Source organism: Macaca fascicularis, chromosome 11 (genome assembly GCF_037993035.2).
Source record: "Macaca fascicularis isolate 582-1 chromosome 11, T2T-MFA8v1.1".
Classification (NCBI taxonomy): domain Eukaryota; kingdom Metazoa; phylum Chordata; class Mammalia; order Primates; family Cercopithecidae; genus Macaca; species Macaca fascicularis.
Window position 1 is genome coordinate 56,485,403 of NC_088385.1, and position 26,450 is coordinate 56,511,852.

General features: G+C 50.9%; 1 protein-coding gene across 16 annotated transcripts in view; it reads right to left on the bottom strand.

The window, feature by feature from the left end:
* Window positions 1–141: 141 nt before the first annotated feature.
* The window catches only part of FMNL3 (formin like 3), a 62,523-nt gene continuing 36,214 nt past the window's right edge, over window positions 142–26,450 (bottom strand). For 2 of the 16 annotated variants that reach the window (XM_015430889.4, XM_045365186.3), the window contains exons 2-27: window positions 23,485–23,568; window positions 21,136–21,216; window positions 20,840–20,916; window positions 17,017–17,100; window positions 13,472–13,624; window positions 12,109–12,217; window positions 11,850–11,926; window positions 11,429–11,522; window positions 9,944–10,018; window positions 9,238–9,348; window positions 8,772–8,921; window positions 8,313–8,414; window positions 7,022–7,301; window positions 6,479–6,547; window positions 6,265–6,389; window positions 5,770–5,972; window positions 4,807–5,041; window positions 4,586–4,654; window positions 4,375–4,455; window positions 4,154–4,283; window positions 3,317–3,477; window positions 2,883–2,984; window positions 2,453–2,545; window positions 2,070–2,193; window positions 1,822–1,936; window positions 142–1,109 (exon numbers count right to left, since the gene is read on the bottom strand). In XM_015430889.4, coding sequence (XP_015286375.2) covers window positions 1,845–1,936; window positions 2,070–2,193; window positions 2,453–2,545; window positions 2,883–2,984; window positions 3,317–3,477; window positions 4,154–4,283; window positions 4,375–4,455; window positions 4,586–4,654; window positions 4,807–5,041; window positions 5,770–5,972; window positions 6,265–6,389; window positions 6,479–6,547; window positions 7,022–7,301; window positions 8,313–8,414; window positions 8,772–8,921; window positions 9,238–9,348; window positions 9,944–10,018; window positions 11,429–11,522; window positions 11,850–11,926; window positions 12,109–12,217; window positions 13,472–13,624; window positions 17,017–17,100; window positions 20,840–20,916; window positions 21,136–21,216; window positions 23,485–23,568 — 2,961 coding nt within the window. In that variant the 3' untranslated portion in view covers window positions 142–1,109; window positions 1,822–1,844. Of the gene's footprint in view, window positions 1,110–1,821; window positions 1,937–2,069; window positions 2,194–2,452; window positions 2,546–2,882; window positions 2,985–3,316; window positions 3,478–4,153; window positions 4,284–4,374; window positions 4,456–4,585; window positions 4,655–4,806; window positions 5,042–5,769; window positions 5,973–6,264; window positions 6,390–6,478; window positions 6,548–7,021; window positions 7,302–8,312; window positions 8,415–8,771; window positions 8,922–9,237; window positions 9,349–9,943; window positions 10,019–11,428; window positions 11,523–11,849; window positions 11,927–12,108; window positions 12,218–13,471; window positions 13,625–17,016; window positions 17,101–20,839; window positions 20,917–21,135; window positions 21,217–23,484; window positions 23,569–25,135; window positions 25,632–26,450 lie in introns of those variants that run through there. The other 14 variants (XM_045365188.3, XM_074006798.1, XR_012420227.1 and 11 more) reach the window with 13 other exon arrangements.

Below are 26,450 nucleotides of genomic sequence, written 5' to 3' on the forward strand. Positions count from 1 at the left end.
TTCTCCTTTCCCCAGAGTTCTGATCTCATCTCCGAAAAAGATGCAGTGCCCCAAAGATTTCTTTTCTGTCCCTATGGCCCAGGTCGGGCTAAGTGGACACCCTAAACCCCTAAGCTCAGAAACAGGAGACAAAGTGAGGCCTGGTGCATCAAGCCTTTGTTGAGAGAGGGAGAGTCTGAGGTTTATGTACAAGAGGAAAAGGAGGTGGTACATGTACAAAAAAGTGGGCCCCCACATTCCCTTCCAGGGGCAGAGGAGAAACAGGAAGGTGAGCAAATAGTCAGCCAAGACCACCATGCTCCTTGTCCCCTGCCAAAAAACAAACAAACAAAAAAACGTAGCTGAGGAAAGAAGGTGAAGAGTTGGCCCACCCTTTCTCCAGCCATCTGCAGAGAGGGGTTGGTGCAGAGAAAACCTCTGCTTTTCTGCCCACCTTGACAAGGACAGTGTGAGCCTAGAATGAAATGGGCAGAGAAATAAGGGCAGTGAGTCTAACATCTTTCCTCTTACCCTTATCACTAGGGCACAGCTGGCACGGCCCATGCTTCAGAGGGCCTTGCTCCTGGTAAGAGATGAACTGAGACTGGCAGGGTCCCAGGGCTCCCTAAGCCTAGATACGTCTAGACCAGAGCTGACCATGGGCCTGCAAAAAGGAAGGGAAAAAAAAAGAAAGGACAGTTGCTCTCTCCTCTCATCCCTCGGGGCTCTAGTGGGAGAGAGATCTACATGCCCTGTTTAGGCTAAAGCTGGAAATGGTTTTTCCCAGCCTTGAGCTGACCCTTGGTGACCCTTCAGGAAACGAAGTCAAAGACCTTGGGGGCAAAGTGCAGTACTGGAGGCACCAGGGACCTACAGACCTAGTGCCCATAGTGGCACAAGTAGAAAGATCCAGCCTTAAGAGCTGGGGTGGATATAGTTGAGAGCAACACAGCCCTCTCCTGGGCCCTTGGCCAATTCCAGGTCCACTGGTTGGACTTGTAGGACTCTGAGGGTTGAAGTGCTTCTGCCTCCAAGAGGGTCTCAGTGGGGGCCTGGAGCCCGAGGGGGACCACTGGGTGGCGCAGCACTCCTGGCTTGGTGGCGAACAACCATAGGCTGGCAGTGGAGGCCTGTAGGGGAAGACAGAGACCTGTGAACAGGATGGTAGGCTGAGCCAGGACAGTGCCCTCAAGAGCAGCCCCACAGGTAGGGCCAGGGAGGAGCCAGTGGTGAGGCAGATAAACAGGAGGCTTAGAGGCTTGAGGGGTACCCAGCTGGGGAGATTGCTGGGCTTTGCATTTCAGTGGATCAGGTTGGGGGTGACTAGAGGCCACTGGGCAGTGGACAGAGACAAGGTAGATGCATTCAGAAAGAGCCAGAAGGAAAAGACTCCAGGCTGACTGGACATCAGGAAACAGATCAAGGGACATCTGATACCTCCTGGTCAGAAGCTACTACCAGAGCTCTTATAAGAGAACCGAACCCTAGGGAAAGGTTCCTTAGGCCTGGGAATGGACCCTCAACCTCAGCCTCAAAGATCAGAACTGTAGGCCTGGTCCTGCCTGCTCTGGCCTGTCCTCAACACTGACCTGGCGACTCCCTACCCACTGGGTCTTAGTAGAAGCCAGGACAGCATTAGTGGGAGAGACCACTTCCCTAAGGACACATGCAGGGGATATGCCACACTTCTCAGAGCATGGGGCATGCAAGAAGTATGTGTCCCCATCGCTGGGAGGCTGCCAGAGGATGATTGCAAATCATGCAGGAAAGGAGGTGCCTGTGGTCTCCAGCAGGAATCTTGGGAGATGGGCATGCAGAGGGGGCAGCTGCGGTGCCCAGTACCTGTCGGGCCCCAGCCTTGGGGGCTAACAGTTTGACTCATCATGGTGGGCTGCATCACAGAAGAAGCGTGAGCCCCGCTTGGCAGTACGGGCCGTGAAAGGGACACTCTTCAGCACTGTGGCCCAGGAGAGAGACACAGTGGTCAGGCCTCATGGGGTGTGGGATGGGAGGAGAGCCCAAAGGAGTTAGGTTGAGCTTTGGGAGCTGGGTGCAATGGCCAGGCCCCAGGGAGTGAAAAAGGGCCCCACCTGTGATGATGTCCTCGATGGTACCATCCTTCCCCTCATAAACAGGCCGGTGTTCCTTGGCCTGGCGCCGCCTCAACTCTGCTATTAACTCCTGCTGTTGCCACTTGTTCCGCTGGGATGGGGTCTAGGGCCAAGAATGTGGAGGGGGAAGGAAGTCATCACTGACCTAATGTGGGACTGGTTCCTGCCCCAAGGTGCAGTCTGAGGATGCCACTGCTTGTGCACTGCTAGGAATCCCCAAAGGCCCTCCCTCCATCCCTCTGGATGCCAGCCCTCTGGGTGGTCTGTCCACTCCAAGTTTTCATCTCCCCTAGCCTTCTGACCCCCAGCCCCCACTCTTTTGCCTTGTCGTCTTCCAGGCCCCAGCTCTTGGTCCCACCCACCTTGGCATCCAGTTTCTTGGCTTCCTGAGCCAGCTGCTTCTCCCGCATTACCTCCTCCTGCTTCTTGCGGGCTTCATTCTCTTGTTCTGCTTCCTAAGAGCCATGGAAGATGGGTGGGGGCTGGGGGTGAGGCTCACAGGCTGTGAGGGGAGGGGCTCACACTGAGGTGGAGAGTGGGTGGCAGTGAGACCCGCTAACTCCAGGTGGCCACCCTCTGGAGGGGCACTTCCTGCCCCAAACAATGACAGGAAGGTCCTGGGCCCCACCCTGCCCACCAGTTCACAGCTAAGAGGCCTTTCGCCAGCTTGCATCGCTCCCTTCCCAGGACTCAAAGGAGGAGTCGGAAAAGGCCCATACTTTAAACCCAGGCTTCTCTCCTTCAGCCAGTTTTCTCTCAACCAAACTTCTTTAAAAGCTATCTGCAGCTTACCTTGTAAGAACGAATGAATCGGACAAATACTGGGAAGAATACAGAAGGAGGTGTAGTCTTGGGACTCTCACCAAAGTAGCGCACAACTGCATTGTAGGCCTCCTGGGGAAGGGGTGGGCAGAACGGGTCACTGGCGGGAAGGGGCAGCCCAGCTCCCACACCGTGGACGAGTGGCCTGCGGAAAGCAGAGCCCAGGGCCAAAGGGAGGAAAACCAACCACCCAGGCCCCTGTGAGCTGGAGAGAACCTGGGGCTCCCAAAGCTCCCAATAACCAGTCTCCAGAGGCAGCTGCCTGCCACTCCCAAAGCGCGCTCTCCCCCCTACATATAGACAGCCAGCTGCTTGATTTAAAAGAAAAAATAGAACTAGGGCCACCTAGAGGGGCCTGGAGCCTTGGCCCTGGTTGCTCCCACCCGCCTGTACCCTGTGCTTGCCTCAGCTGTCTTGGCATCCCGCTGGAGCTTGTCTAGTTTGCCTTCATTGGTACTGAGGAAGTTCCGGAGGACACTGTTGTCATGGATGCTGCACTCACGCCGAATCAGCTCCATGCCCCGGCCCAGCTCCTTCACGTCCAGCAGCACGTTCTCCAGGGACACTGGTCACCAAAAGCCTGGCTGAGGATGCCTAGGGCCTGGCACGCCCACCTCCCAGCCTAGAGCTATATCAAACTCTGGCCCTCCCCCTCAGCATGGGCTCATTCAGGTTCACATATCTGTGTGGACATAAGGAAGTACACACCAAGCTAGCTGATCCCTCACAGGGGGAGGGAATGGAATGGAAACTGAGCTTGTGACCCCAAAGAACACAGTAGCAAACAAAAGCAGGCAAGCCACAGAGACTGCTGGTCTCCACAATGAAACTGCCTCAGGCCTGCCCTAGTGTTCATGGGTGGGGCAGAAATAACAGCTACCTCATGTCTATAGAGGGCTTTATGATTTTTTCTAAGCACATCACATACATCATACACAAATGCAAGATCTCTGGGGCCAGCTTGAGGGAGTTGGGAGTAAAGAGTCACTGCTCCCCTTCCTGTTCCTGCTCCCACTGTACCTAGCTGGGAAGAGCTGGGATGGGCCAGGCCTGGCGCCTGGAGGAAGGCTCCCTCTGGAGTGGCCCCTGCTTAAGGCTCCAGCGGAAAGCTTTGAAGTGGTCAAAAAGAAGATAACAAAAGCCAGAAACAAATGGACCCAAGTGTTCCCTCTCCTCATAGCTTCCTGGGATTGTCCTGGGCTGGATGTGAGGGCAGGCCCACCCAGCCAGGCTCTCCTCACCTGCTGCAGCCTTCTCAACAAAGTGCAGCTCATGCCAGAAGTTAGCCAGGTCTGGGTATTTCTCCTTCACTGTCAAGGCGATGAAATGAAGCAGTGTCATCTTCCGGTCAGTGGACTTGGTATCCAACAGCTAGGAGAGGGGGTCAGGGCAGTGCATAAAAGCTAAGCACACTGGCTCCACAACTGCTGCCCCCCAGGCTTCCTGGCCCTCACCATCTTACCAGATCCAGGCTCTGGAGCTTGAAGCCATACACAGCTCCCCGCTTGCTGCTGTTCATGTAGTTCCCCAGTGCAAGTATGATCTGTCCAAAGAATGCATGGGAGGCAGGTCAGGCTCAGGTCCTGAGGGCTCCTTCTTCCTCTCTGTATAGCCCCAGGCTCCCACCTAGGACCCGAGAACCCCAAGCACCCCTGTTCACAACCTCTTCCCACCTCCAACATCTGCTTCAGCTTCTGTGAAGACTTGACGGAAGCGGACGCCGCAATGATGGCATTGAGTTGCTGTAGGACAATATGAACACTGAAGTAACCCCAGGCTGAGATGCGGTAAAGACAGGGAGGGGTCAGAAGGACTGGAAGGGCAGGGGAGGTGACTAGCAGATGGAGGGTGGAGGGACAGCTGTCCAGGACCATGAGTTGGGTGGGGGCTGTACCGGTGTGAGCATCTGCAGGTTATCCTGGAAATTCCCCAGGAAGGCCATGCCAGCCATTCGCTGGGTCAGCCGTTCCACCTTGCTGAAGAGCAGCATGAAGCGATCCTCAGCCGCCAACTCCTCCAGGGGCTGCCGCTCACGCTCATATTGCCGCAGCAGCTTTACCTCAGCCTCTGTGGGCAGGAAGCGCATCAGGCACTCCACGAAGTCCACAGGTAGTGTCTGCAAGTCAAACCTGTGGAGGAGGAAGGGACCACGTCAGTTCTCCCATCTCTCCACGTTTTCCCTCATCCCTTTTATTTTCCAAGCTCCTAGAAGGACTGGACAGGGGACTGTACACAGAACACAGCCAAAGGCAAAGGACCCATTGCCTCATCTGTCACAGCACCAGCAATGATCCTAGGGGAACATTCCATGCTCCTGTTTAATAAGCCCTTTAATGTACTCCCTCTGTACCTAGGGTGAAGTCCAAACACCTGAGCATGGCTTATGAGGCCCAGCCTGCAAGACTTCTGACTGACTCTCTACCTTCTCCTGCTCCTCTCCCTACACTAAAGCCAGATTCCATTTTTAGTACCCAAGGCACTATGCTTTTCCCTCCAGGCCCTGAACTGGACTAACTCCTATCTTTTCTTCAGGTCCCAGTTGAGACATTACCTCCTGTGGGAAGGCTTCCCTCATTCATCACCAAGCTCAGCTACATGAACCTCCATATTCTCCCAAAGCTGCCTGTATACTTCTACCATCTTGGTGGTATCACTCAGTGTTACTGCACTGTTCCCAAAAGACTGAGAGCTCCTTGGGTGAAGGTCTGGGCTGAACTGCCAGCACAGATGCAGTAAATTCTGGCCAAGCCAAGCCAGTGGATGATTAGGGGGATAGGAGGGAGTTCTGTCAGATGACCTGGAATCTAGGGAAACCCAGGCTCCTGGGTGGAGAACCCCAGGTCAGTGGGAGCCTCACGTGTGAATGGCCCTGCAGATCTCCTCAGCCGAGCGGCCAGCCTTGCGTAGGGTGATGGCCAGGTTCTTGGCACGATTGGCTTCCAACAGAGTCACCTTGCTGGCAGCTTTTTGCGCTGTCTTGTTCTTGGAGCAGATAAGGTCAAGGGCAGGGCCCTGCGCTTTCGTCTTGAATAATTCTTCAAACTTATCCAGATCCAGGTCCTGGCAGGAATAGATGAGCAGGGAAAATGCTGTAGCCTCATACTAGTGGAGGACCTCCTGACAGCCCACCCAGCGTTGGCCCAGAGCTCTGTCACTCTGGAATATTTCCTGAATACAAACACAAATAAAGTGTTGACACAACTAGAAATATATATACACTCAAGAATGAAGGGTTCGTGGAGCTGAGCCTGGCCTCACCCTGTCTGATGGCTTTTCTAAGACCAGATCTCCTCAAAAGGCAACCAGGTCCCTCGCCCTCAACCTTACCCCTCTGGACCCCAGGCCCTGTTACCTCCAAGATCTTCTCATCATCAAGTTCGCTGAAGACAGTGCCACTGATCTGGTTGGGTTTCAGTGCTGTCCAGTTGAAGACAGGCAGCCGGAACTTGGTCTTGATAGGTTTCTTAATTCGAATGGCTAATTTGGAAGGAGGATCAGTGACACAGGGGCCAAGGACACACACCCCTGGTCCCACCAGCCCTGCCCAGAGCCTTGAGGACACTCACCTGACAGGCCCACTGTCAACACCACAGAGGGTGCAGCACCAGGGAGAGGTGGGGCTGGGGGACACTTGTCTGGGGAAAGAAGATACAGTGATCCAGGGGTCAAGAGACTCTTCATAGGCTTCCCTCCCCTTTGCCTGCCCCACCTTCTCTGAGAGTTTAAAAAAAAAACAACTCTCAGAGAAGGAGCCTACATGAACTCTGCTCAAGCTGCTCCCAGAAATTCTAACTCTGACAGGGCAGTTGTTGCTGGTCTCTGACCCAGTTTCTACGGCTATAGTCTAAGCCTCTCCTTGGCTGTCTTCAAAGGAATTGGGAGCAACATCTTTATGACCCTTAAAACAGGTCTACATCTGCTTTTGGGCATCCCTGTGCTGATAACTTGAGCTCCTCTCAGATTCCAGCCCTCCCTCACCCGGATTTTATATCCCCCTAGTCCTCAGATGATGCCATTTTCCCAGTTTCTCCCTGAGGAAGACACTGCTGACTACAGTTTTGGTCCCCACAAAGAGGCTGCCCCTGCTGGTTCCCAGGGGTGGTGGTTACCTGGTAATGGGGGAGGTGGAGGGGGCAAGGGCGGAGCTGGTGGTGGAGGAAGAGGCAGGACCTCCTCAGGGGGTGTGGCTGGAGCCAGAAGATCCAGGTTGGAGGGTGGCATGCCCTCACTCAGCTCTGCAGGGCCTACTCTGGCCAGGGCCTCACTGCCCACAGACTCCAGGCCCCGGACACTTGGCTCCAAATGGCATCGACGCTGAAAGGCCTCCTCCTTCTCTTTAATGAGCCTTCGCAGGGTATGCACCTGGTGGCTTGTGTTCTCGTATGTCTCCTGACAGGCAGACAGCACCATTAAGGGAAAAGTGGGCTGAAGGAATAGTCATTGCCCCTAGAGTGAGAATTCCTACCCAGGGTTCTCTTAACTAGGGTCTCTGTGAGTGTACTCAGAGGCTCAGAGTGGCAGAAGCCCAGGTGGGGGATTGGGGAAGCTGGAAGGCAGCAAAACAAAAGAGGCAAGCAGAAGCTGCCTCCTCCCTCTGCTGGCACCCTCAGGTGTCCTCTCTGCTCCAGCCAATTCTCACTGCATGGACCTCTCAAAGCCCAGGGAAAAAGGTTGCCCCTGTGAAACTCTCCTTAATCTACCACCGGTCTAAAATAGCTGCTCTCTCCATAGCCCTTTGGGCCTCATTTTGCTTTACTTTCACTTGACCTTGTATAATGGCTCAATTGGAAGCCCCCTATAAACAAGACCCTGTTTTAACCACCTCTGTATTCTCCATAGCTCCCAATACAATGCTTAGCAGAAGCTGGGCAGATACATATTGAGCTCAACACAGCCAGCATATATTCTTCTGGAAGAGAAGGTAGGATGGGGACATGACTATAATGAACAAAAAGTCAGGTGAGAATACAGGAGAGAATGAAATATGAAGAGCACCTGCCCTGCTAATTTAGGATACCTGGTGGACATCCTAATACACGGAGCACCTGGTCCCTCTGCCTGTGCTCACTAAGCATGGCTTGGGGAGGAACATGGGGGTAGACGGGAGAAAAATCAATGGGATAGGCTGGTAGAAGGAGGCTGGGTTGGAACTCCAGAATACTCTGGGTGCCCCAGCTGCTCCCACCCTCTTATGTGTGTGTCTGGCTCACACTGGCTTCAGCTTTCCTCTCTAACTAGAAACATGGGGTGAAATCATCAGCCCACCCAGACCTGAGTACCTCAAGGGTGAATCAAGATCTAAATCCTAAAGAACTTGATATGACTCAGGGAAAAAAAGCAAAACCCCAAGGCCCTGGAGCCCAGGATCAGTCAGGGACCACCTTCCCAGAGTACTTGTACCTTGATGCTCTCTAGTTCCTTCTCCCGCTGCAGCAGCTGCTTCTCTAGCTCTGCCACCCGCATCATGTTTTCATTCTCTAGGTCCAGAAGCTTCTCTGTGAGCTGCACAACAGGAAGGGCAGGTTCTGTGCTGGCCCTAAAGCCTGGGCACTCAGCACAGCCTGAACCCTAGTCAAGACCTGAGTCCAACCCCTCAACACAAGGGATAACAGATACAAGACAAAGGCCACATTCTGACTGTCTCAAGACCAATGCCACCTCATGCCCAGCCCTGGAGGTCAGTGTGTGTTCCAATTAGTGGATGATCCAGTGGCTCAGACCTGAGTATGCTCTTGAGAGCCCTGGTGGGTTCTAAAGCCTCCCTGGGACTCAATCTGGAGGCAATGGGTCAGCTTAGGATTCCTGGTAACTTGAGCTTCCATCAACAGTGGCTCTGGCAGGCAAAGAAAGACCACCTACATGGGACACATGCTCCTCCAACTCTTCCACCTTCTCCAGGGCTACATTCTTGGTCTCAGCATCCTCCAACAAACCCCCGACGTCAAACACGTTGTCTAGATATGCCTGAATCTGCACCTGTAGCTTCTCGCTCTCCGTGTGCCTTGACTTCTGGGGGAAGAGCAGAGAGTAGTAGTAGTTGTAGGAGCAGGCAGATCATCAGGGGAACTTTCTGAGAAAGACTTAGTCCTCGTCCCCCTTCGCCACCACTTCCCAAAGAGTTCCTGCTGCAGGCCATGTCAGATTCTCGCCCCATGGAGTGGCCTGACTGGGGAGTTATCTGCAGAGGTCCTGAGTCCCAGGCCACAGAAGACAGGCAGGGTCCCAAGAGCATCAAGGACTAGGCACTTATAAAAGAAAAATCATTTGTGATATGGCTAAACGGATCCCAACGAACCTCACCTTACAAGGACCCCAACCAGCTCACCTGCAGGAACTCCTCTAGCCCCAGCTTGGTAAACTCATACTGCAGGTGGACCCGGAAGTTCATGTCCTCCACCGAGTGCACCACGATGTTGATGAACTGCATGCAGGCCACCTGAAGAAGAGGAGGCCCAGAGAAGCAGCAACAAGAAGGGCAAATGAGAGCCAAGAGACCAGGAAGATAGGTGGCTGTTAGAATATCATCATCATGTGGATAATTACAAGGAGTCAATTAAAGAGTTAAGCCTTTATGGGGGCAATAAGAGCATTTTAATTTTTAAAAAGTCATTTAATATTCAGTGTATAAAGACAAGTAAATTACATGAAAAACAGATGTAAGTGAAGATATAGCTCTCTGATTTCCTTTGTACATCAGCAGGTATTCCTCAAGGAAACCTTACCTAGCCGAAAACCCTGCATTGAGGGGAAGAGAAGCTAGAGGAAGAGCTTAGGAAAGGGAGGGCAGCTCAAAAAGGATCCAATTCAAGGACAAAAAGGCCACAGAAAAGAGGAAAAGGAGATAGATCCGATATAGACAAATGATGTCCTGAAGTTTCTAAGAGCTCTCTGGGGTGGGCAGGTGGACAAGAAGCATTTGCTGAATAGAATCATTCTGGGCTCTACATGGAATATCAAGATACGCTGTTGGCCTCACCCCTGTTGTCAAGGAACACACAGCCCTGGTGCTGGACCCAGGCCCAGTTCCTCACCATGAAGTCAATGTTGCTGTCCTCATTCCGGAAATATTCCATCAGCTTCTCAAAGCGGTGCAGCTCCTTGCATACCTGAATGAGCAAACTTTCTCAGTGAAAGGATCTGCTCTGTGCAGAACCCAAGCCCCTATGCTCTGGCTCCCAGGAACATCATGGCAAAGGACTGGTTCAGACCAAGCTTAACCACAACTCTATATATGAAATAGGGCATTCTGGACACTATAAAAGAAAACCTGGGGCTGGGCGCGGTGGCTCATGCCTATAACCCCAGCACTTTGCGAGGCCAAGATGGACAGATCACCTGAGGTGAGGAGTTCAAGAACAGCCTGGGCAACATGGTGAAACCCCATCTCTACTAAAAATACAAAAATTAGCCGGGCATGGTGGCATATGCCTGTAGTCCCAGCTACTTGGGAGGCAGAGGCAGGAGAATCGCTTGAACCCGGGAGGTGGAAGCTGCGGCGAGCTGAGATTGTGCCACTGAACTCCAGCCTGGCCACAGAGTGAGACTCCATCTCAAAAAAGAAAGAAAACTGGGACCTACAATCTGGCTCTGGGTCTATGGTCCCCCACCAAATTGCTGAGGGAATTCAGTAAAGCCTGTGCCCTTAAGCTGGGCTTTGAGTGCCTCTGGGGATAGGTCAAGAAGAAACACAGGGATGTGATGCTGCCAAGTTACTAAAAGGAGGAGGGAAAGAAGGAGGAAGGTAGGAAGGCCATGGCTAAGACAGGAGGCTGCAGTCCTAGTGGGGATGCAGAGGAAGGGCCAGTGTACAGGAAAGCCCTCTCTGAGAGGGGTCTAGAGGCTCCTCTGAGCCTCTGGGCCTCAAGGAGGAAGAGCCATTTCCTGGCTTGAACAATGGATGCTAGGGAAGAGGTCCAAAGAAGAGGAAGGGGTGGGACCACCAGCTGTGGCTGGATGTCGAAGAATCCTGTGTTCAAGTAGATAGGGGTTTCAGAGGCAGGCCCAGGAGCTGGGGCAAATGCCACAAAGGAGTTCCTTCTCTCCTCACCAGTAACAGCCAACAACCTAGGAGACATCCTTGCTTACCTTCTCCTCCCATTTCAAACATATGTGCTTTGGGTTCTATCAATGGTTCACCGTATCAGATTCCCATCTGGGGTGTCACTTAAGTACATATACTCAGGCCTCTAATGGGTCTGAACTAGAGCATGGGAATCTGTACTTTTAACAAGCTCCTTAGGTGATCTGGATGCAGGGCCCAAGTAGAACCATTAGACTATAGCCCTCAGCTAGCTGAGGGTATCTTTAGCTGGCCAATCAGGAGGTTTCTTGGCCCGAAGATCTAGTAAGACTAAAGTTCTGGTATTAAAAACAGTGGGAGTTCAGGAGAGAGGTTGCTTAGCCAAGCACTGGAATGTTAAAAAGCATTGCAGATCACAGGAAATGGTGCTTACCTACCTGGCTCCCTGCCTTCTCCCCTGCAAACACACACACACACGCAAAGCCAAAAGACTGACCTCTTTGAAATTGTCAAAGGCAGCAAGGATGATTTCGTGACCTCCTCGCACCAAACACACAGCTGCCAGAAGCTCTAAGACAAGGGCTTTGGTCCTAAGGGGTGAAGAAGGAAGATTAACACCCTAGCTCCCCATCCTGACAACTACACAGCTCACTTCCCTGGCTGGGTAAGTCCTTTTGGAGAGTGGAGAAAGCCTCAGTGGTGAGGAGAGAGGGTGGGAGAAAGCGGGCTTGCTCCTTTACTAAGCTGTATAGACTAGAGGAGAGCCAGGGATACTTCTCCTCCAGCAGAGGTGAGGGGGTCCAAACAAAGGCTCTGACAGGACTCCAAGGCTAGGCAGGACTTGTCAGGAATACATGGAATACAGATATCCAGAGCCCTGAACAGAGTGAGGAGGAAAGGGGAGGGAAGGAACTCACCTTGGATTCTTGTTATTGAGGCTAAGTGCAATCTCATTGACAGCATGGGGGTGGGACATGACCAGGTTGAATCCATACTACAAGAGAAAGGACAGAAGGAGGAGACCTTGATGGTGGGAAAGAGTGAGCCCAGCAGATCTCCTTGACCATAGGCCCACCAGCAAACCTGTCTTTTATAAGCTGGTGCCCTCCTAGCTCTCCTGGTTTTGCAGATGAGGCAGAAGAGGTAGAGCACCCACGACTAGTGCTTCCCCCTTACCTGATAATTCATGATGGCTCTGAGACAAAGGATACAGACGTGGACGTCATCCTTCTGGCTCACTAGGCGGGAGTTCTTCAGGGCCCTCCGCCCAGGGAGAGTGCTATACCTGGGGAGATGGGCCAGGCAGTCAGGTGGGAGCTGAGGCTGCCAGTGAAGCATCTAGGGGCACTCACCATCACCCAGAGAGCAGGCTGCTCCTTAGCAGTGGCAAAAAATAGGGAATAGCACCTTGTACTAACAGCCAAGAGGGACAGCGTGCAGGAGGTAGAGTGTCCAGCCTGTTTTCACCTGCTTAAGTAGGCCTTTATCAGCAACTACTCAGGATCCCGGCTTTATAACCAGTGCCCCAAACCTAGAGATCCTTCAAAATACAAGTAGTAGTTGTGTAGGCCTTCCTAGTCCCTGAGATGGGTCCAGAGACACAGTCATCTGAGCATTCCCTCCACCCACTTCCAGTTGCTGCACCTTCTGCACAATCTGTGAGACAAGAGCATCGTGGTTCCCATCCCACTTCTGTATCACAGAAAAGGCAGAGCCGACCCCCAAAGGCTTTAGTGGGGCCACAGGGCTATGTCTGGCTTTGCACTACCCCTCCACCCTCTCAGTGATATTTCATGGAAAAGGGAGGAGACACTGTCTGCTCATGCATGACAAGAATAATCAACAGTATCCAAGGGACACAACCCAAAGGAGACTAGGAGAAAAGCATGGCCACAGGAGAGATAGAAACCAAGGAAAGGGCCATTGGACCCAAAGGGAAGCCTCCCAGAGTAGGAAGGGGCTCTGAGAAGTCATCCAGTCCATCCGCCTACCACCAGGCAGGACAGCTTTTTAGACACCGCAGACAGACAGATGAGCACGTTGCACCCTTAGAGAGAAAAGGTCTGAAGGAAGAGGTGAAGGGAATGCGAGGGGCAGCCAGGTTGGGTGGGAGCTGGTCTCCAAGCAGCTGAAGGGGCAGAGTGAAGAACTACAGGGAAACAGAATGAGGGTAGGAGCTGGATCACCCAGTGAAGGCCATGGACCTGTATGAGATGTGCCCTGCTCAAGAGACCCAGGAGGAATGGCAGAGTGTGAGTGAGGAATGAAGGGGCCCCCCAGAGAGGGGTTAGGAGTGGGGAGAGCTGGAACCCCATGTGGGGTGAGTGCAGCTGAGACCATGTACTTACCCAGGACAGACCGCTGGGCAGAGTCAAGGAGACAGAGAGGACAGACCAGAGACAGACTGGCAGGCAGAGGGCAAGAGAGCTGAGCCTGGAAGCAAGAGTGGAGGGAGGAGCATGAGCACTCACCGCTGAACCTGAGACCTGCACTGAAAGGTAGGGTGGGAGGCAGGCGGGCAGAGCAAGAGCACACATACCGGAGCACAGACTGGCGCGCAGAGCGAGCGAGGCTGTTGGTGAAGGGGGCCGACAGAGCGCTGGGTGGCTGCAGGTCCTCGATGGACCTGCTCCAGGACCGGAGTTTGTCAAATGCACCATCGTCACCACTCTCCAGACCCTCAAAGTCAAACCTGGAGCATGAAAGGACACACGTGCGCACACACAGGCACATACGCGGGAGAAATTCAGTGCCAAGGCCCCCTGCGAGCCTACCCCCACCCTTCAGGCCTCCAGGGCAACAAGAAGCAGGGGTAGCAAGGAGAAAAAGCAGAACTGGGCAGCAGAGACCTGATCCTAGCTGGAAGAGCCACTAACACAGAACAGTGGCAGAAGAAGCACAGGCAGCAACCAGGAGGGGAGTCTAAGGAGATGGGAAGCTGATGGAGGCCAACTCCTTTGCTCCCCACTGGCCAGGAAACTCCAGGAGGAGTGTCCTCCCCATGGGCCACTCAGGAGCTGGTAGTCTTTCTGCACTCTCAGCTTAGATGGAACATCTCTAGGAAGCTGTGGCCCCCCATGAAGAATCTGCCCCATAGAGGGAATGGTGGGGAATGGGCGAACTGCAGGTCTTGCTAGTTGGCAAATGCCAGCACCCAAAGGGTCTTTCAGTGCCTTGAAGGAGTCCAGTTGATTGTGGATGGCAGGACTGAATGGAAAGGAAAGGGGGTTCTGCCAAACCCAGAGTGGGACAGTCCTTTATTGTTTGGAGGAGCACCACTGCCCCATCTTAGCACTGGGCTTTAATGACCAGGTTCTCTATGGTTTTGGCTACTTGAGGTTTCTAGGTTTTTCAGGTATACAGGCTCCCTGGGCTTCAGTTGCCCTGGGGAAAGAAATTATAAGTTGAGATTGTAGACCAGGGTCCTGTAGTCTAGCCTCTGCAGGAGTTGAATGGTTTGTCACTTCCTGATCCTGGAACCAGATGTCTTCCACCATCAGCAATTATTATTTTTTTTTTTTAAGAGAAAGGGTTTCACTCTGTGGCCCAGGATGGAATGCAGTGGCACAGTCGTGGCTCACTGTAACCTCTAACTCCTGGGCTTAAGCAATCCTCCCGCCTCAGCCTCCCGAGTAGCTGGGACTATAGGTGCGTGCCACCATGCCTGACTAATTTTTTAAGATTTTCTTGTAGAGATGGAGTCTTGCTATGTTGTGCAGGCTGGTCTTAAAACTCCTGGGCTCAAGCAATCTCTCATCTTGGCCTCCCAAAGCTCTGGGATTACATGTGAGCCACTGTGCCCAGTCAACCATCTGCAGTTTGTCAGTGTGGCCAGGACAAGGAAGACGGCCAAGATCACAAACTCACAGAGACTCCTCTCTTATACATCCTCACTTCAGGATATACCCCTCTGAGAAACTGTCCCTCTCCTTCTTGTCCTCTTCCTCCATGTAGGTCATTAAAGACTAAGGGAGCATCTCCTACAGGTTCTTCTCCCCCAAGAAGCATTCTGCTCAGATATGGGGTCAAAGGCACAGAGGTTGAGGCTTTCTGGAATAGGAAGGGATATCTACAGATGTCAGAATATTCCAAAGGAAGTGGGAGCAGGCTTTAGTGTCCTCATGATCAGGAGGTGTTTAATGGGGCTCTCAAGTAGACATCAGAGGAATCTCCTGACAGGGAAACAGCTTGCTGACTCCATCAGCAACAACACTGTATCCTCTTGTACTGGTATATGCAGTTTACAAACAAGTATCTTCACTCAAACTCTATTTGGCCTCACCCTTTCCCTCTCATTCCTTCCCAAAACACACACTCTCTCCCCCACACAGAGTCCTTCTTTTTTAAAAACAGAGTCAAAGGTACTGCCATGGACACTACAATACTGAGGTTCCAGGGTACTCTTGGTTTAGGGTGGCTGGAATTTGTTTGCTTTTCAAGTAAGAGAGATAGGCTTATTTGGAAAAATGAGCTACATTTTTTATTATGAAAGCTCTGAATTTTTAAAGAAAAATTATTTCACCAAATGTTTTTCATTTCTTTCTATAAAAAGAATTTTTTTAAGAGAGAGGACAATCACACGAGGTATGACTTCTGCTGAGACAAGAATGAAAGTGGGCCACTCTTGCCTTTAACAGAGGATAACCTGGAAAAGGTGAGAGAGGCACTGAACGTAGAAGAAGCATCAGTTCAAATTCCTAAGGAGATGACTCTGAAGACCTGCTGGAAAAAGAAGAATGGCCAAGGGGGCAAGGACAGTAGTTAGAAAAGTGGAAGCTGGTTGGGAGCAGTGGCTCACACCTACAATCCCAGCACTTTGGAAGGCCGAGGCAAGCTGGATCGCTTGAGCCCAGGAGTTCAAGGCCAGCCTGGGCAGCATGGTGAAACCCCATCCCTACTAAAAACACACAAAAAGTTAGCTAAGCATGGTGGTGTACACCTGTGGTCCCAGCTACTCAGCAGGACTGAGGCAGGACTGAGGCAGGACTGAGGCAGGAGGACTGCTTGAGCACAGGAAGTCAAGCCTGCAGTGAGCCGAGATTGTGCCACTGCACTCCAGCCTGGGCAACTGAGCAAGACCCTGTCTCAAAAAAATGTTAGGGCTGAGTCCTAGGATGGAGGAGTTTCCTGGGACGCTGGGGAAAACTAGGGACAGTCATGGGCAAACCGGGAAGACTGGTCTCCCTAATGCTGACCTGTCCTAGGTATAAGTCTAAATGTGTTGGTCATTATGTTTATTATGTAATTCCATATATTCAGGTAATTGTGGTAGGGTATGCCACTTTAAATAATAATAATGAAATTAACAGTAGATCTGCTACCACAATACAGACCTAGTATGTTCCAAACAATACTAAGTGTTTTAACACGTCATCATCTAATTTTCACAACAACCCTGGAATGTGGATCTCCTTTCATAGAAGAAGATTAAAAACTTGCTTTGGAGTCACACAGATAGTAAATAACAGAACTGAGACCCAAACTCAGCTTTGTCTGACTCAAGAGCTCTCATTCCTTCCACTATACCAGGCCACCTTTTCTGTGCTAACTCACTCTGGCTGCCTCCAAGCCCCCATGCCTGCTAGAAAAAGACTCCTGAATACTTCATTTTTCTATCCAGGTCAAAAGGTCATGCTCACTGTTCCTGGGTTCTTCAACAATGACCTGGAGTAATAACCCTCTCACGTCTGGAAACCCAAAGTTGCTTCTGGAAGACTCAACTCTGCAAAGATGAATGGATCCCACCAAGGCATCTCTACCAGAAGCCAGGACATTTCCCTGGATTGCTCACAGCTTGGCATTTGGATGCCTTGGCTTCTGATTCCAAGCTCCCTTTCCATCTCTCTCTCCTATTCTCCAAAATGCATCTTATCTTCTACTCCAGCCTAGTACCATTCTTCACTGATCCCCAGACATCTCTGGGCTTGCCTGCCTACTTCCACACCACTGCTTGGGCTACTCCCTCCTGTCCAGGATTCCCATTTCCATCTTCATTGTTGAACTCTCACCCTTCCTTATCAAAGCAGAACAGAACTATGTCCTCCCCCAACTGGTCCCCAACCTTAGCCCCGGGGTGGTACTCACATGACAGAACACTGGGCAAAGGACAGGTAATCCACCAGCACATCCAGGCCTTTGTTTTCATCATTCAGAAACTCCCGCACCCACCTGCAGATAAAGGAAACACAGTGGAAGGGGTCTGCTAAAGTGGGTCAAGGATCAGGAGGGTGACATGCCTCTGATCCAACACCTCCTCCTCCTGGAACCCAGCACCAGGCTAGGAAAATTCTGAAGATCAAAACCCATGACAGACCCATCCACGGTCATGGACTTCCCCTAGGCAGGGAAGCCAGGGATGGGGAAAGTACAGGCCCTTCTAATACCACTTGCTTTATCACGAAGGTGCTTTAGACGAACAAGCTCTCAAGTACTCCCTCTTTAAGGGCCAGACCCTGGCTCAATTATTTTCTGCATCCCTCCACATGTCCTTGCTCAGTGTTTGTTGGAAGAATTTAGGAAGTATCAAGAGCATTTACCACAGGCCCGTGTGCAGAGTTGTGCTTGACCGAAGCCAGCAAGTCTCCAACCTGACTGAAGCCTGTCAAGACACCAGCAGGAAGAGTCAAGGAGAGCTCTGGAACAGAAGTATCCTGGGCCAAAGCACTCTCTACCAAGTTTAAGGAGAGGAGTTTTGGAAAGCAGTGAGCAAACAGAGATGTATAGGAGTTCTGTATTTAGTCATGTTGAGTTTGTCAGAACCTGAAAAAGCATGGGGGTGATCAGGAACCCGAGGAACTCCAGGATGTCTATGACCACTCTGAGTCAACCTGAGGACGTGGGCACCCCCTCAGCCAGGGAGGTAGACAACAAAGCACCTAGGGACCATATCCCAGGGCATTATTTTCCCTTCTGCTTTCAGTCATTTTGGGCTGAGATATTCCTGGAATGAAAGTCAAGGGCAAATCTAGGGAACTGTTATATGACAGGTTCATTCCATAGCAGAAACATAAAACGCTCAGGATGAAACCCTAATCTAGAGTGCTCTACTCCTTCAGAATTTCTGGGGGTCTTTATAGGAAAGCTCTGCCCAAACTGCCGTGCGGGGCCTCTTCTCCCCAACAGCTGGAAAACCAGCGCCATGTTGGCCAGCCACACCCCAAGCTACGGAGAGACTCTGGAGCTACAACACCAGGCCCAGCTGAGATTTGGCAGCAGGCTCTGGCTGAAGCTGACTGACACCGGAGCTGCCTGAAGTTAGCTTCCTCTCTGGGGGCCAACAGGCCTCCCGTTTCCTGTCTGTCTGCTCTCCAGCTCCCCACCCCCTTCTCATTTCCTGTCTGAGTCTATACTGCTATTTCGGGATCTTGACACTTTGAGGAGAGGTTAAAGGGTGCTTAGGCAAGGCACAGAAACCAATACAAACCAGGGAAAGAGGAGCTGGAGAGGCTCCGGAATCCCACTTCCCAGCCTGTCCCTCTCCAGAACCTGAGTTCCCATCTGCTGCTCCTGCACACCCAACTTCTGCAAGCCCTGGGGCTGATCAGGCTGTGACCAAAGCAGGATCCTCCTCTCCCCACCTTGTCCTGGGTTCCTTCCACCCTGAAGCACCCAAAATCTGACAAACGCTTCCCGGAAATCCAGGAAGGATCCTTCCACATAACTCTACCCAGAGAAGCTGCAGTTCAGATGGCAGGCATGCCTAAAATGCCAGGCACTGAGCTATTCCCTGGGAACAAAGGACCACGTCCAGGACCTCTAACTTGTGTGCCAACTACCAAGAGGCCCCAGGCCTGGGAACCACGCTGCTTTGGACCTAGCTCCTGGCCAGCAGCCAGAGGAGCAGGCATCAGGTAGAGGAGGCAGGCAGCAGGGACTGTCATAAACTGCTCTGTGGCCTTCTCCCAATGAAAGCACACCCCCATCCTCAGATGACTACAGCAAGACTTAATCAAGAAAACAAGGCTGGGTACTAGTGGCTCCACTTTGGGATTCTTAAAGAGGATCACTTGAGCCTAGGAGTTCAAGACCAGCCTAGGCAACAAGGCTAGACTCTGTCTCTACTAAAAAAAAAAATTTTTTTAATGGACAGGCAGGCCAGGCACAGTGGCTCACATCTATAATCTCAGCACTTTGGAAGGCCAAAACAGGCAGATCACTTGAGCCCACGAGTTTGAGACCAGCCTGGCCAACATGGCAAAACCCTGTCTCTACTAAACATACAAACATTAGCTGGGTGTGGTGGCACACGCCTGTAGTCCCAGTTATTCAGGAGGCAAAGGCAGAATGGCTTGAGCCTGGGAGGCAGAGGTTGCTGTGAGCCGAGATCACGCCTGGGCGACAGAGCTAGACTCCGTCTCAAAATATAAATAAATAAATACATAAAATAAAATGGGCAGGCATGGGTGTGTGCCTGTGTTCCCAGCTACTTGGGAGGCTGGGATAGGAGGATCACTTGAGCCCTGGAAGCTGAAGCTTCTGTGAGTCATGATCACGTCACTGTACTTCATCCTGGGCAACAGAGCAAGACCCTGTCTTTAAAAACAAACAAAAAGAAGACAGAAGGGCTGAGAGTGACAGAAGGGACTATGGAGGAATGCAGAGTGGTAGGTGGCTTCGGGTGGCAGGTAGCACTCAGGGTTGCCACTGGTGTCATTCTTGCCCTCACACACAAGGGTACTAAGCAGCCCCTGCCACTTTGTCCTTCCATGAAGGATTCACCAAACAAAGGAAGAGGCTTGGCCACACCTTTCTCAGTGGCTTGGCTTTCAATGTCTGATTCACAGATGAGTTACAGAAGCCATACTTGGGCCACCAGAGCACAGTTACTGAGGCCAGGAACCATCCCTTTCCTGTTCTCTCCTGTGCTGTTTCCCTTGTGATTGCTGCTACAACTGGCTACACACACAGGTGTCCTCTCCCTCTAAAGAACCCCGGGAAGGCTTGCCCTGGGGGTGGATGAGGGCTGCTGCTACGACAGGAGGGGAAAGGCTGATGATGTCATTTGGCTGTCTCTACCCCACTGTCAGGAAGCCTGGGTACCCCGCCCCCACCCGGGCCTCCACTGCTCACTCATAAGCACTGGACATTTGTGCCAGGCCCTCCATCAGGTCTGTAACCCCGCCTGCAGTTCTACATCACATGTCCCTCACTGTCCTTTTGCATGAGCACACATACGCACACATATACACACTTTCTCTCTCTCTCTCTCACTTTCATGTATCTTTGCTGATTACAGTTTCGTAACACTGAGGCCAATACCCTCTTTCACTGTACCTCACACATTAGCCTTTTGCTTGTTCAGCAATTCCTGGTTTCCCACTCAGGGACCGGAAAAAAAAAGACTCACACAGTTCCTAAGGGCCCTGTCAATGGGTTGGGAGCACCACGGTCTGTGAATATAGAAAACATTCAGCTCCTGGCCCCCATTGCCTTACATCTTTCCTGGTGCTTAAGGAAGCTTCTTCTGCTCATGAACTAAGATTATCTTCTCCCAGGCACCAAAAAGTCCAAATAGTCACAGAACGGGAAGTAGGTCTCAGCTACCCAATACAGTATGTTCCCCCCACCCTCAGCCTTCTCTGGGCCTCGCTTGGCCCAGCACCAGGCCACAGGCAGACTCCAGTCTCAACTGCTGTGGGAATGTCTTCCACTCAAAGCCACAGGCGGAGGACCCCAGGAGAGGCCTCAAGCTTGCCAGAAACATCTAGTCAGCAGCTGGCAGAGCTGAGGGGGCAGAAAAATCAGAAAAGAAACAGTCCAAAGCTCTGGGGAGCCAGAAGCCATTCAAGGGGCAACTCTGCCTCATGGCAGGGAAGATGAACAGCATCCCCAGAGGACAGCAGATCCTGTGTGCCCAGCCAACAGCCTGGGGCCAGGTGAAGAGGCTACTGTGGCCAATCCAACTCACCCAATGTGGTTGGTGCGAAGAGAGATCTCCAGCTCCCTTAGTACTTTGGTTGACTCCTGCACCCTCCTCCTGAACTTCTGTAAAAAAGGGTAGAGAAGGAGAAGAATACAAGAGGGCAGTTATAGATTTTCCCTCCATTACTGGCCAGCCATTCCAGGCCCCTGGCCACAGAACCCTGAAATCCAGCTCCCAAGGCTCAGAAACAGATGTCCAATATCCAAGTCAAAGGGTTTGCCCCCAAACCCCACAGGACTATAAAGGCTGGCAAGACGGGGCCTCTCTGCCTCATACTTCACCTTCCGAGTTACGCTGGGGTCCAAGAAGCTCTGGAGTTTCTGAATGTAAGTGTGGGGAGGATTCTTCACCTGGAATCGTTCCTGTAAGGGAAACATGCATATGCGTATCCACAAAGACAACCAGAGACCTGAGGAGGGCACTGAGGAAGAAGAGCACTCATAGTGTTCAGTGTGAGGGGACTCAGCCTCTTCAAGTTGTCACCTGGCTCTAGACATCACCTAAACTTGAGGTTACCTTCCTTGACTTATCCCCAGGTGTTGCCATCTGTTGCCATCTCCTCCGCCTCCAATTAGTGCTCCCTGAGCCTAAAATGTTTTTCTATGTCAAAAAGTATTTTTAAAGTGTGCTGCTTGCTACAAAGATATTGAGGATTACAGAGTTGTGAATAGCACCCAAAACAAAGACATAATTGATTGGGCTTAGGAGGCCAAGGCAGGAAGACTGCTTGAGGCCAGGAGTTTCAGAATAGTCTGGATAACATAGAAAGACTCTGTCTCTACAAAAAAACTTTAAAAAATTAGCCAGGCATGGTGGTTACCACATGCCTGTAGCCCTGGCTACTTAGGCTGAGGTGGGAGGATCCCTTGAGCCCAGGAGTTTGAGGCTACAGTAAGATATGATCATGCCATTGCACTCTAGCCTGGGCAACAGAGTGTGATCCCTCTCTAAGAAAAGAAAGAAAAAAAAGATATGATTGGGAAATGCTGTTCACTGCCTGGCCAACTAATGGATATGGGTTAGGAATGCCAAGGGGAGAGGAGCTTGGCCTTGTAGAATCCAACTTTCTCAGCAATGAACTCTGCGGTTGGGACTGGAATGGTTTTGCTGAGCTGACACAGCTCAGGGCTGCAAACACTGCTCCTTGCCCAGACCCCAGCAATCCAAAGCAACCTCAAATACTGAAGGCTGCGTTCAGCAAGGTCATCCCTCGATTCCCTTCTACATAGAGCCTGGGACCACGACCTACTTTGGCCCAACCCCTTCATCTGACCCAAAAAGAAACTCAGGGAGTACCCCTTGGCATTCTGGTCCTATTAGGGCTGCCACCACCAAGATATCTGAAGAGCTGGATATCTGAAGAGTGGAGGGGCTGAAAAATGTCCAGGAGAATGATATAATGTTAGAGAATAGGACCTAAAAACAAATAGAAGAAAAAAACGAAAGGTCTGAGAAACAGCTGAAATTGACCTAGAAAAGACTGAGAGATCATCAATTAAAGAACCTCAATACCAAAGGGTTACTATTCTCCAAACCCCAAGCAGGTGCTAACCAACTCCTCTTAATGCAGAACACAAGGAAATTGACCTTTGGTGGAGAAGGGACTTGGACTAAGATCCCTGAAGCATACTCCTAGCTTATGTCAAGCAGCATGACCTGGGGAGGCGGTGGAACAGAACAGTTAGCACAGACTTGGCATCTGCTTGCCGGAGCTCAGCCCTGGCTTCATCACTTACTAGCATTAGGCAAGTTACTGAGCCTTGGGTTCTTCATTTGTAAAATGCCAACACTGCCTTCCTCAGAGGGTTCTGTGACGACTAAATGAGGTATTTCAGTGTGTTGAGTACTTGGTCCATAACAAGCACTCAATAAACATTACCTATTATTATTTCACCCAGAGCCTGAAAAGAAATAATAAAACTGCACATGGCAAAGTGCTGGGTAAACACACTACCCACACTGCCAGATACTTCCATCTCTACCAAGATGTAAAAAGGTAAAAGGTAACTCTCCCAGCCCTGCATACAGGCCTGTCTGAGTTCACAGACTTGTGACTCATGATCTTCAAATGCATGCAAGGGAAAGAGCCAGGTCATATGTGTTAGAAGATTCTCAACTCTGAGCAAAGTAATGATTTCTATTCTCTTCTAGCTTTCAACACAGTTCATGTAGGGAGAGTTTTCAGACCTTGACTCTTCTGAGATTTTGGAACAAAAGACTAGAGCCTGGGGCTTCTCATTCCTAGAGGCCCCGAGATAATGAGAAAGACCCTGCTATTTGCCAGGGCTAAGACAGAGTGAGAGATCAACAGTCCTTTGAGCACCCTGCCAGGCATAGCCCTGAACCTGCACAGCCAATCCTATACCCCTGATCTATACAAACCCCCTTATACTATTGCCCATTGGAAGAAATCAAGACAGCTCTTTGTGGGAGCTAGAGGAGAACTTGGCCTGCTAGCTCTGTCTCTGTTACGAGAATCTTCTTGGAAAAGAAAGTGAACACAGATGAGGCCAAGCTTAGGCCAGGGTTCCTCAAGGGACCCAGAGCTGCACTCAATGTCTCTGGCCCCACAGCCTTACCTAGCCCAAGGCACAACTCCCCACCTCCCTCCTCTTTCCGAAACCCCATACCTGGTCACAGATCAAATCCCACTTCTTCTCATTGTCATACTGCCGCAGAAGCCGGGCCTTGTCTGGAGGCAGGTTCATGGAGCTCTGAGGAGAGAACCTGAGTCAACAAGGCTGAAACCTCCCCTCATCTGGAAAAGAGAAAGACTAGACCGCCCACACCTTTCTGCTACTGGGCCCTCAGACTTCACCCTGACACTCCATCGCTGATAAGGCAAGCTTGGAAAAGTGGAGCAGTCCTCCAGCCTCCCCTTCATATTTAGTTGAGTTTGGTTGAGCAATGTTTTCCAAACCTCTGGTCGTAGAATCAGTTTAATGAGTCAAAATTAACTCTATTTTAAATGAAAACGAGCAGATTAAAATAGAAGATACCAGAATTCATTGCAAATAGGAAGTATAAATAATGCTTTGTGAAGCTTTAGTTTCTTTTATATTTTATGTATATACACAAATGTGTCATATACATACATCATACCATAAAATGTGATGGGAACATGAGACGGGTCAAAAAATTTGAAAAGCCACCAGGTTAAAGCAGCAATTTTTTTCAGTTTGCTTTTCCCCCACAACCTGAGAGACAGGTAACTTGCCTACAACACCCACTCCCATGGGTGAATCCTGAGCCACCCACAACCTATGTAGATGCTATAACTGTGACCCTCTTGCCCATATCAGCATACAAGTGAATGAGAAGAACATTAGCATGAAGATAACTGCTTAAATTTTTTTAGGAAAAAAATATTTAGGCAAAAATTCACAAAAGTACCAGACTTTAATTGTTAGTAGCAAATTACTAATGACACATCTCCCAATTAATTAAGACACCGCAAAGCACCCTAACCCCTTGGCAAGCCACTCTAATATAGGCTATTTGAAGGACAGCCCAGGAATCATTTTATTTTGTTCACCACTGTTTGGTGACTGAATAAGGTATGAGAGAATGAGTAGGTGAAGCCTAAGGACTTCATCCATGGACTAGCCCTACCCATGCTAGAGGCTACGTTCCCTACCTTTATCCCCATTCAGCCAAACCTTTCTTCTCATCAGTCTGGCTGTCTTTGTTCCAGGTCACAGCCCTTACCTCTAAAGGCAGTCTGGGCCAGATGCAGTAGCTCATACCTGTAATCACAGCACTTTGGGAGGCCAAGGCAGGCAGATCACTTGGGGCCAGGAGTTCAAGACCAACCTGGCCAACATAGCAAAATCCCGTCTCTACCAAAAATACAAAAATTAGCTGGGCGCAGTAGTGCACACCTGTAATCCCAGCTACTCAGGTTGCCAAGGCACAAGAATTGCTTGAACCTAGGAGGTGGAGGCTGCAGTGAGCCAAGATCACGCCACTGCACTCCAGCCTAAGCAACAGAGAAATATTCCATCTCAAAGAAAACAAAACACACAAACAAAAAAGACTAAAGGCAGTCTGACACTTTAATCAGATCACTGTACCTGCTCCCTGGTAATCTTGAATCAAATATGATCCCCTACCCGAGGTGTTGCAGCTGCATGATAACCCATGTGACTTCCCACAAATTCAGCTTCTTCCCGAGCATAGTGCCAGCCACCTAGAAGGCTGCCTCTCATCCTTCTCTCCTTTAGCTACTGTCCAAGTTCAGCTCTAACTCTCTGGTAACCCAAGCATGACCACTTCATTTACCTCTGCCCAGTTCTTGGCATTCTCATCCCTGGGGACATGAACTGTGTGCATCCAGGGTCCCTGAGGAGTCACATAGGCCCTGCATTATTCCAGAAGAAGCAAACAAATCCTAGAAGGAGGTCCTCCAACTTTTGATGGAATCAAAAGAAAATCCTTAAACATTTATTCTGTCACACTATCTATTTATTATAAACATAACGCAGATATACTCTTAAATCAGCTGTATACTCATCTAGCCCCTAAAGTGCTATGTCTATTCTTACCATCTCCAGCTCCCAACATGCATCTAGTGGGGGCAGTAAGGTGATAATAAACCATGTGTAAGAGGTCCCAGGTCTGAGCTACAAGCCCAGCTACTAGCTGGAAATGAGGTCACTATGGCTCAAAAAGGAAGTAGGGTTGAAGTCTTCGGTTGGAATTTATTTATTTATTTATTTTTTTTTTGAGACGGAGTCTTGCTCTGTTGCCCAGGCTGGAGTGCAGTGGCGCGATCTCAGCTCACTGCAAGCTCTGCCTCCCGGGTTCCCGCCATTCTCCTGCCTCAGCCTCCTGAGTAGCTGGGACCACAGGCGCCGCCACCTCGCCCGGCTACTTTTTTTGTGTTTTTAGTAGAGACGGGGTTTCGCCGTGTTAGCCAGGATGGTCTCGATCTCCTGACCTTGTGATCCGCCCGTCTCGGCCTCCCAAAGTGCTGGGATTACAGGCGTGAGCCACCGCGCCCGGCCAAGGAATTTATACATGGAAGAATTTATAAAGTGGGGCAGGTGAGAGAAGAAAGTGGGGCAGGTGAGAGAAACAAAGAAGGGGAAGAGAGCCCCACATCACACCTCTCCCTATGGTTCCTGCTGCCCCATGCATCTGCCTGAACTTCCACAGGAAAGTGAGGCTGAGTCCTCCTCACAGTCTATGTAGTATGGATGGCAAGATGGTCAAACACAAGCCTGGAATGTTCTCTCTGAAACTACTTTGTTAAGGGTCAATCTCAGCATATCCGTGTGGACAGCAGGATAGGAGCAAGAGGCCTCAACAAAACAAGGACTCAAAGGTCAACCCAGAGCAGGTCTCCTAACTCAGCCTAACTGGGGCCAGGCTGCTGCCAGCTGAACTCAAGACAGAACTGAGCAGAAACAGTCCTCAGGACTGGTCCTGGCTCTGTGCATATCCTAAACACATCGCTGCCATCTGACCATTTCTCCTAAGTCTGTGCCATGAAAATAGTTCTGTTGTCTCCCCTGGAAGAAAGCTGCTGGAATGGGGGAGGGGGCAGCCTGGCACTGCTGTGGCAGACATCACATCCTGTCTATGCCAACTTCCT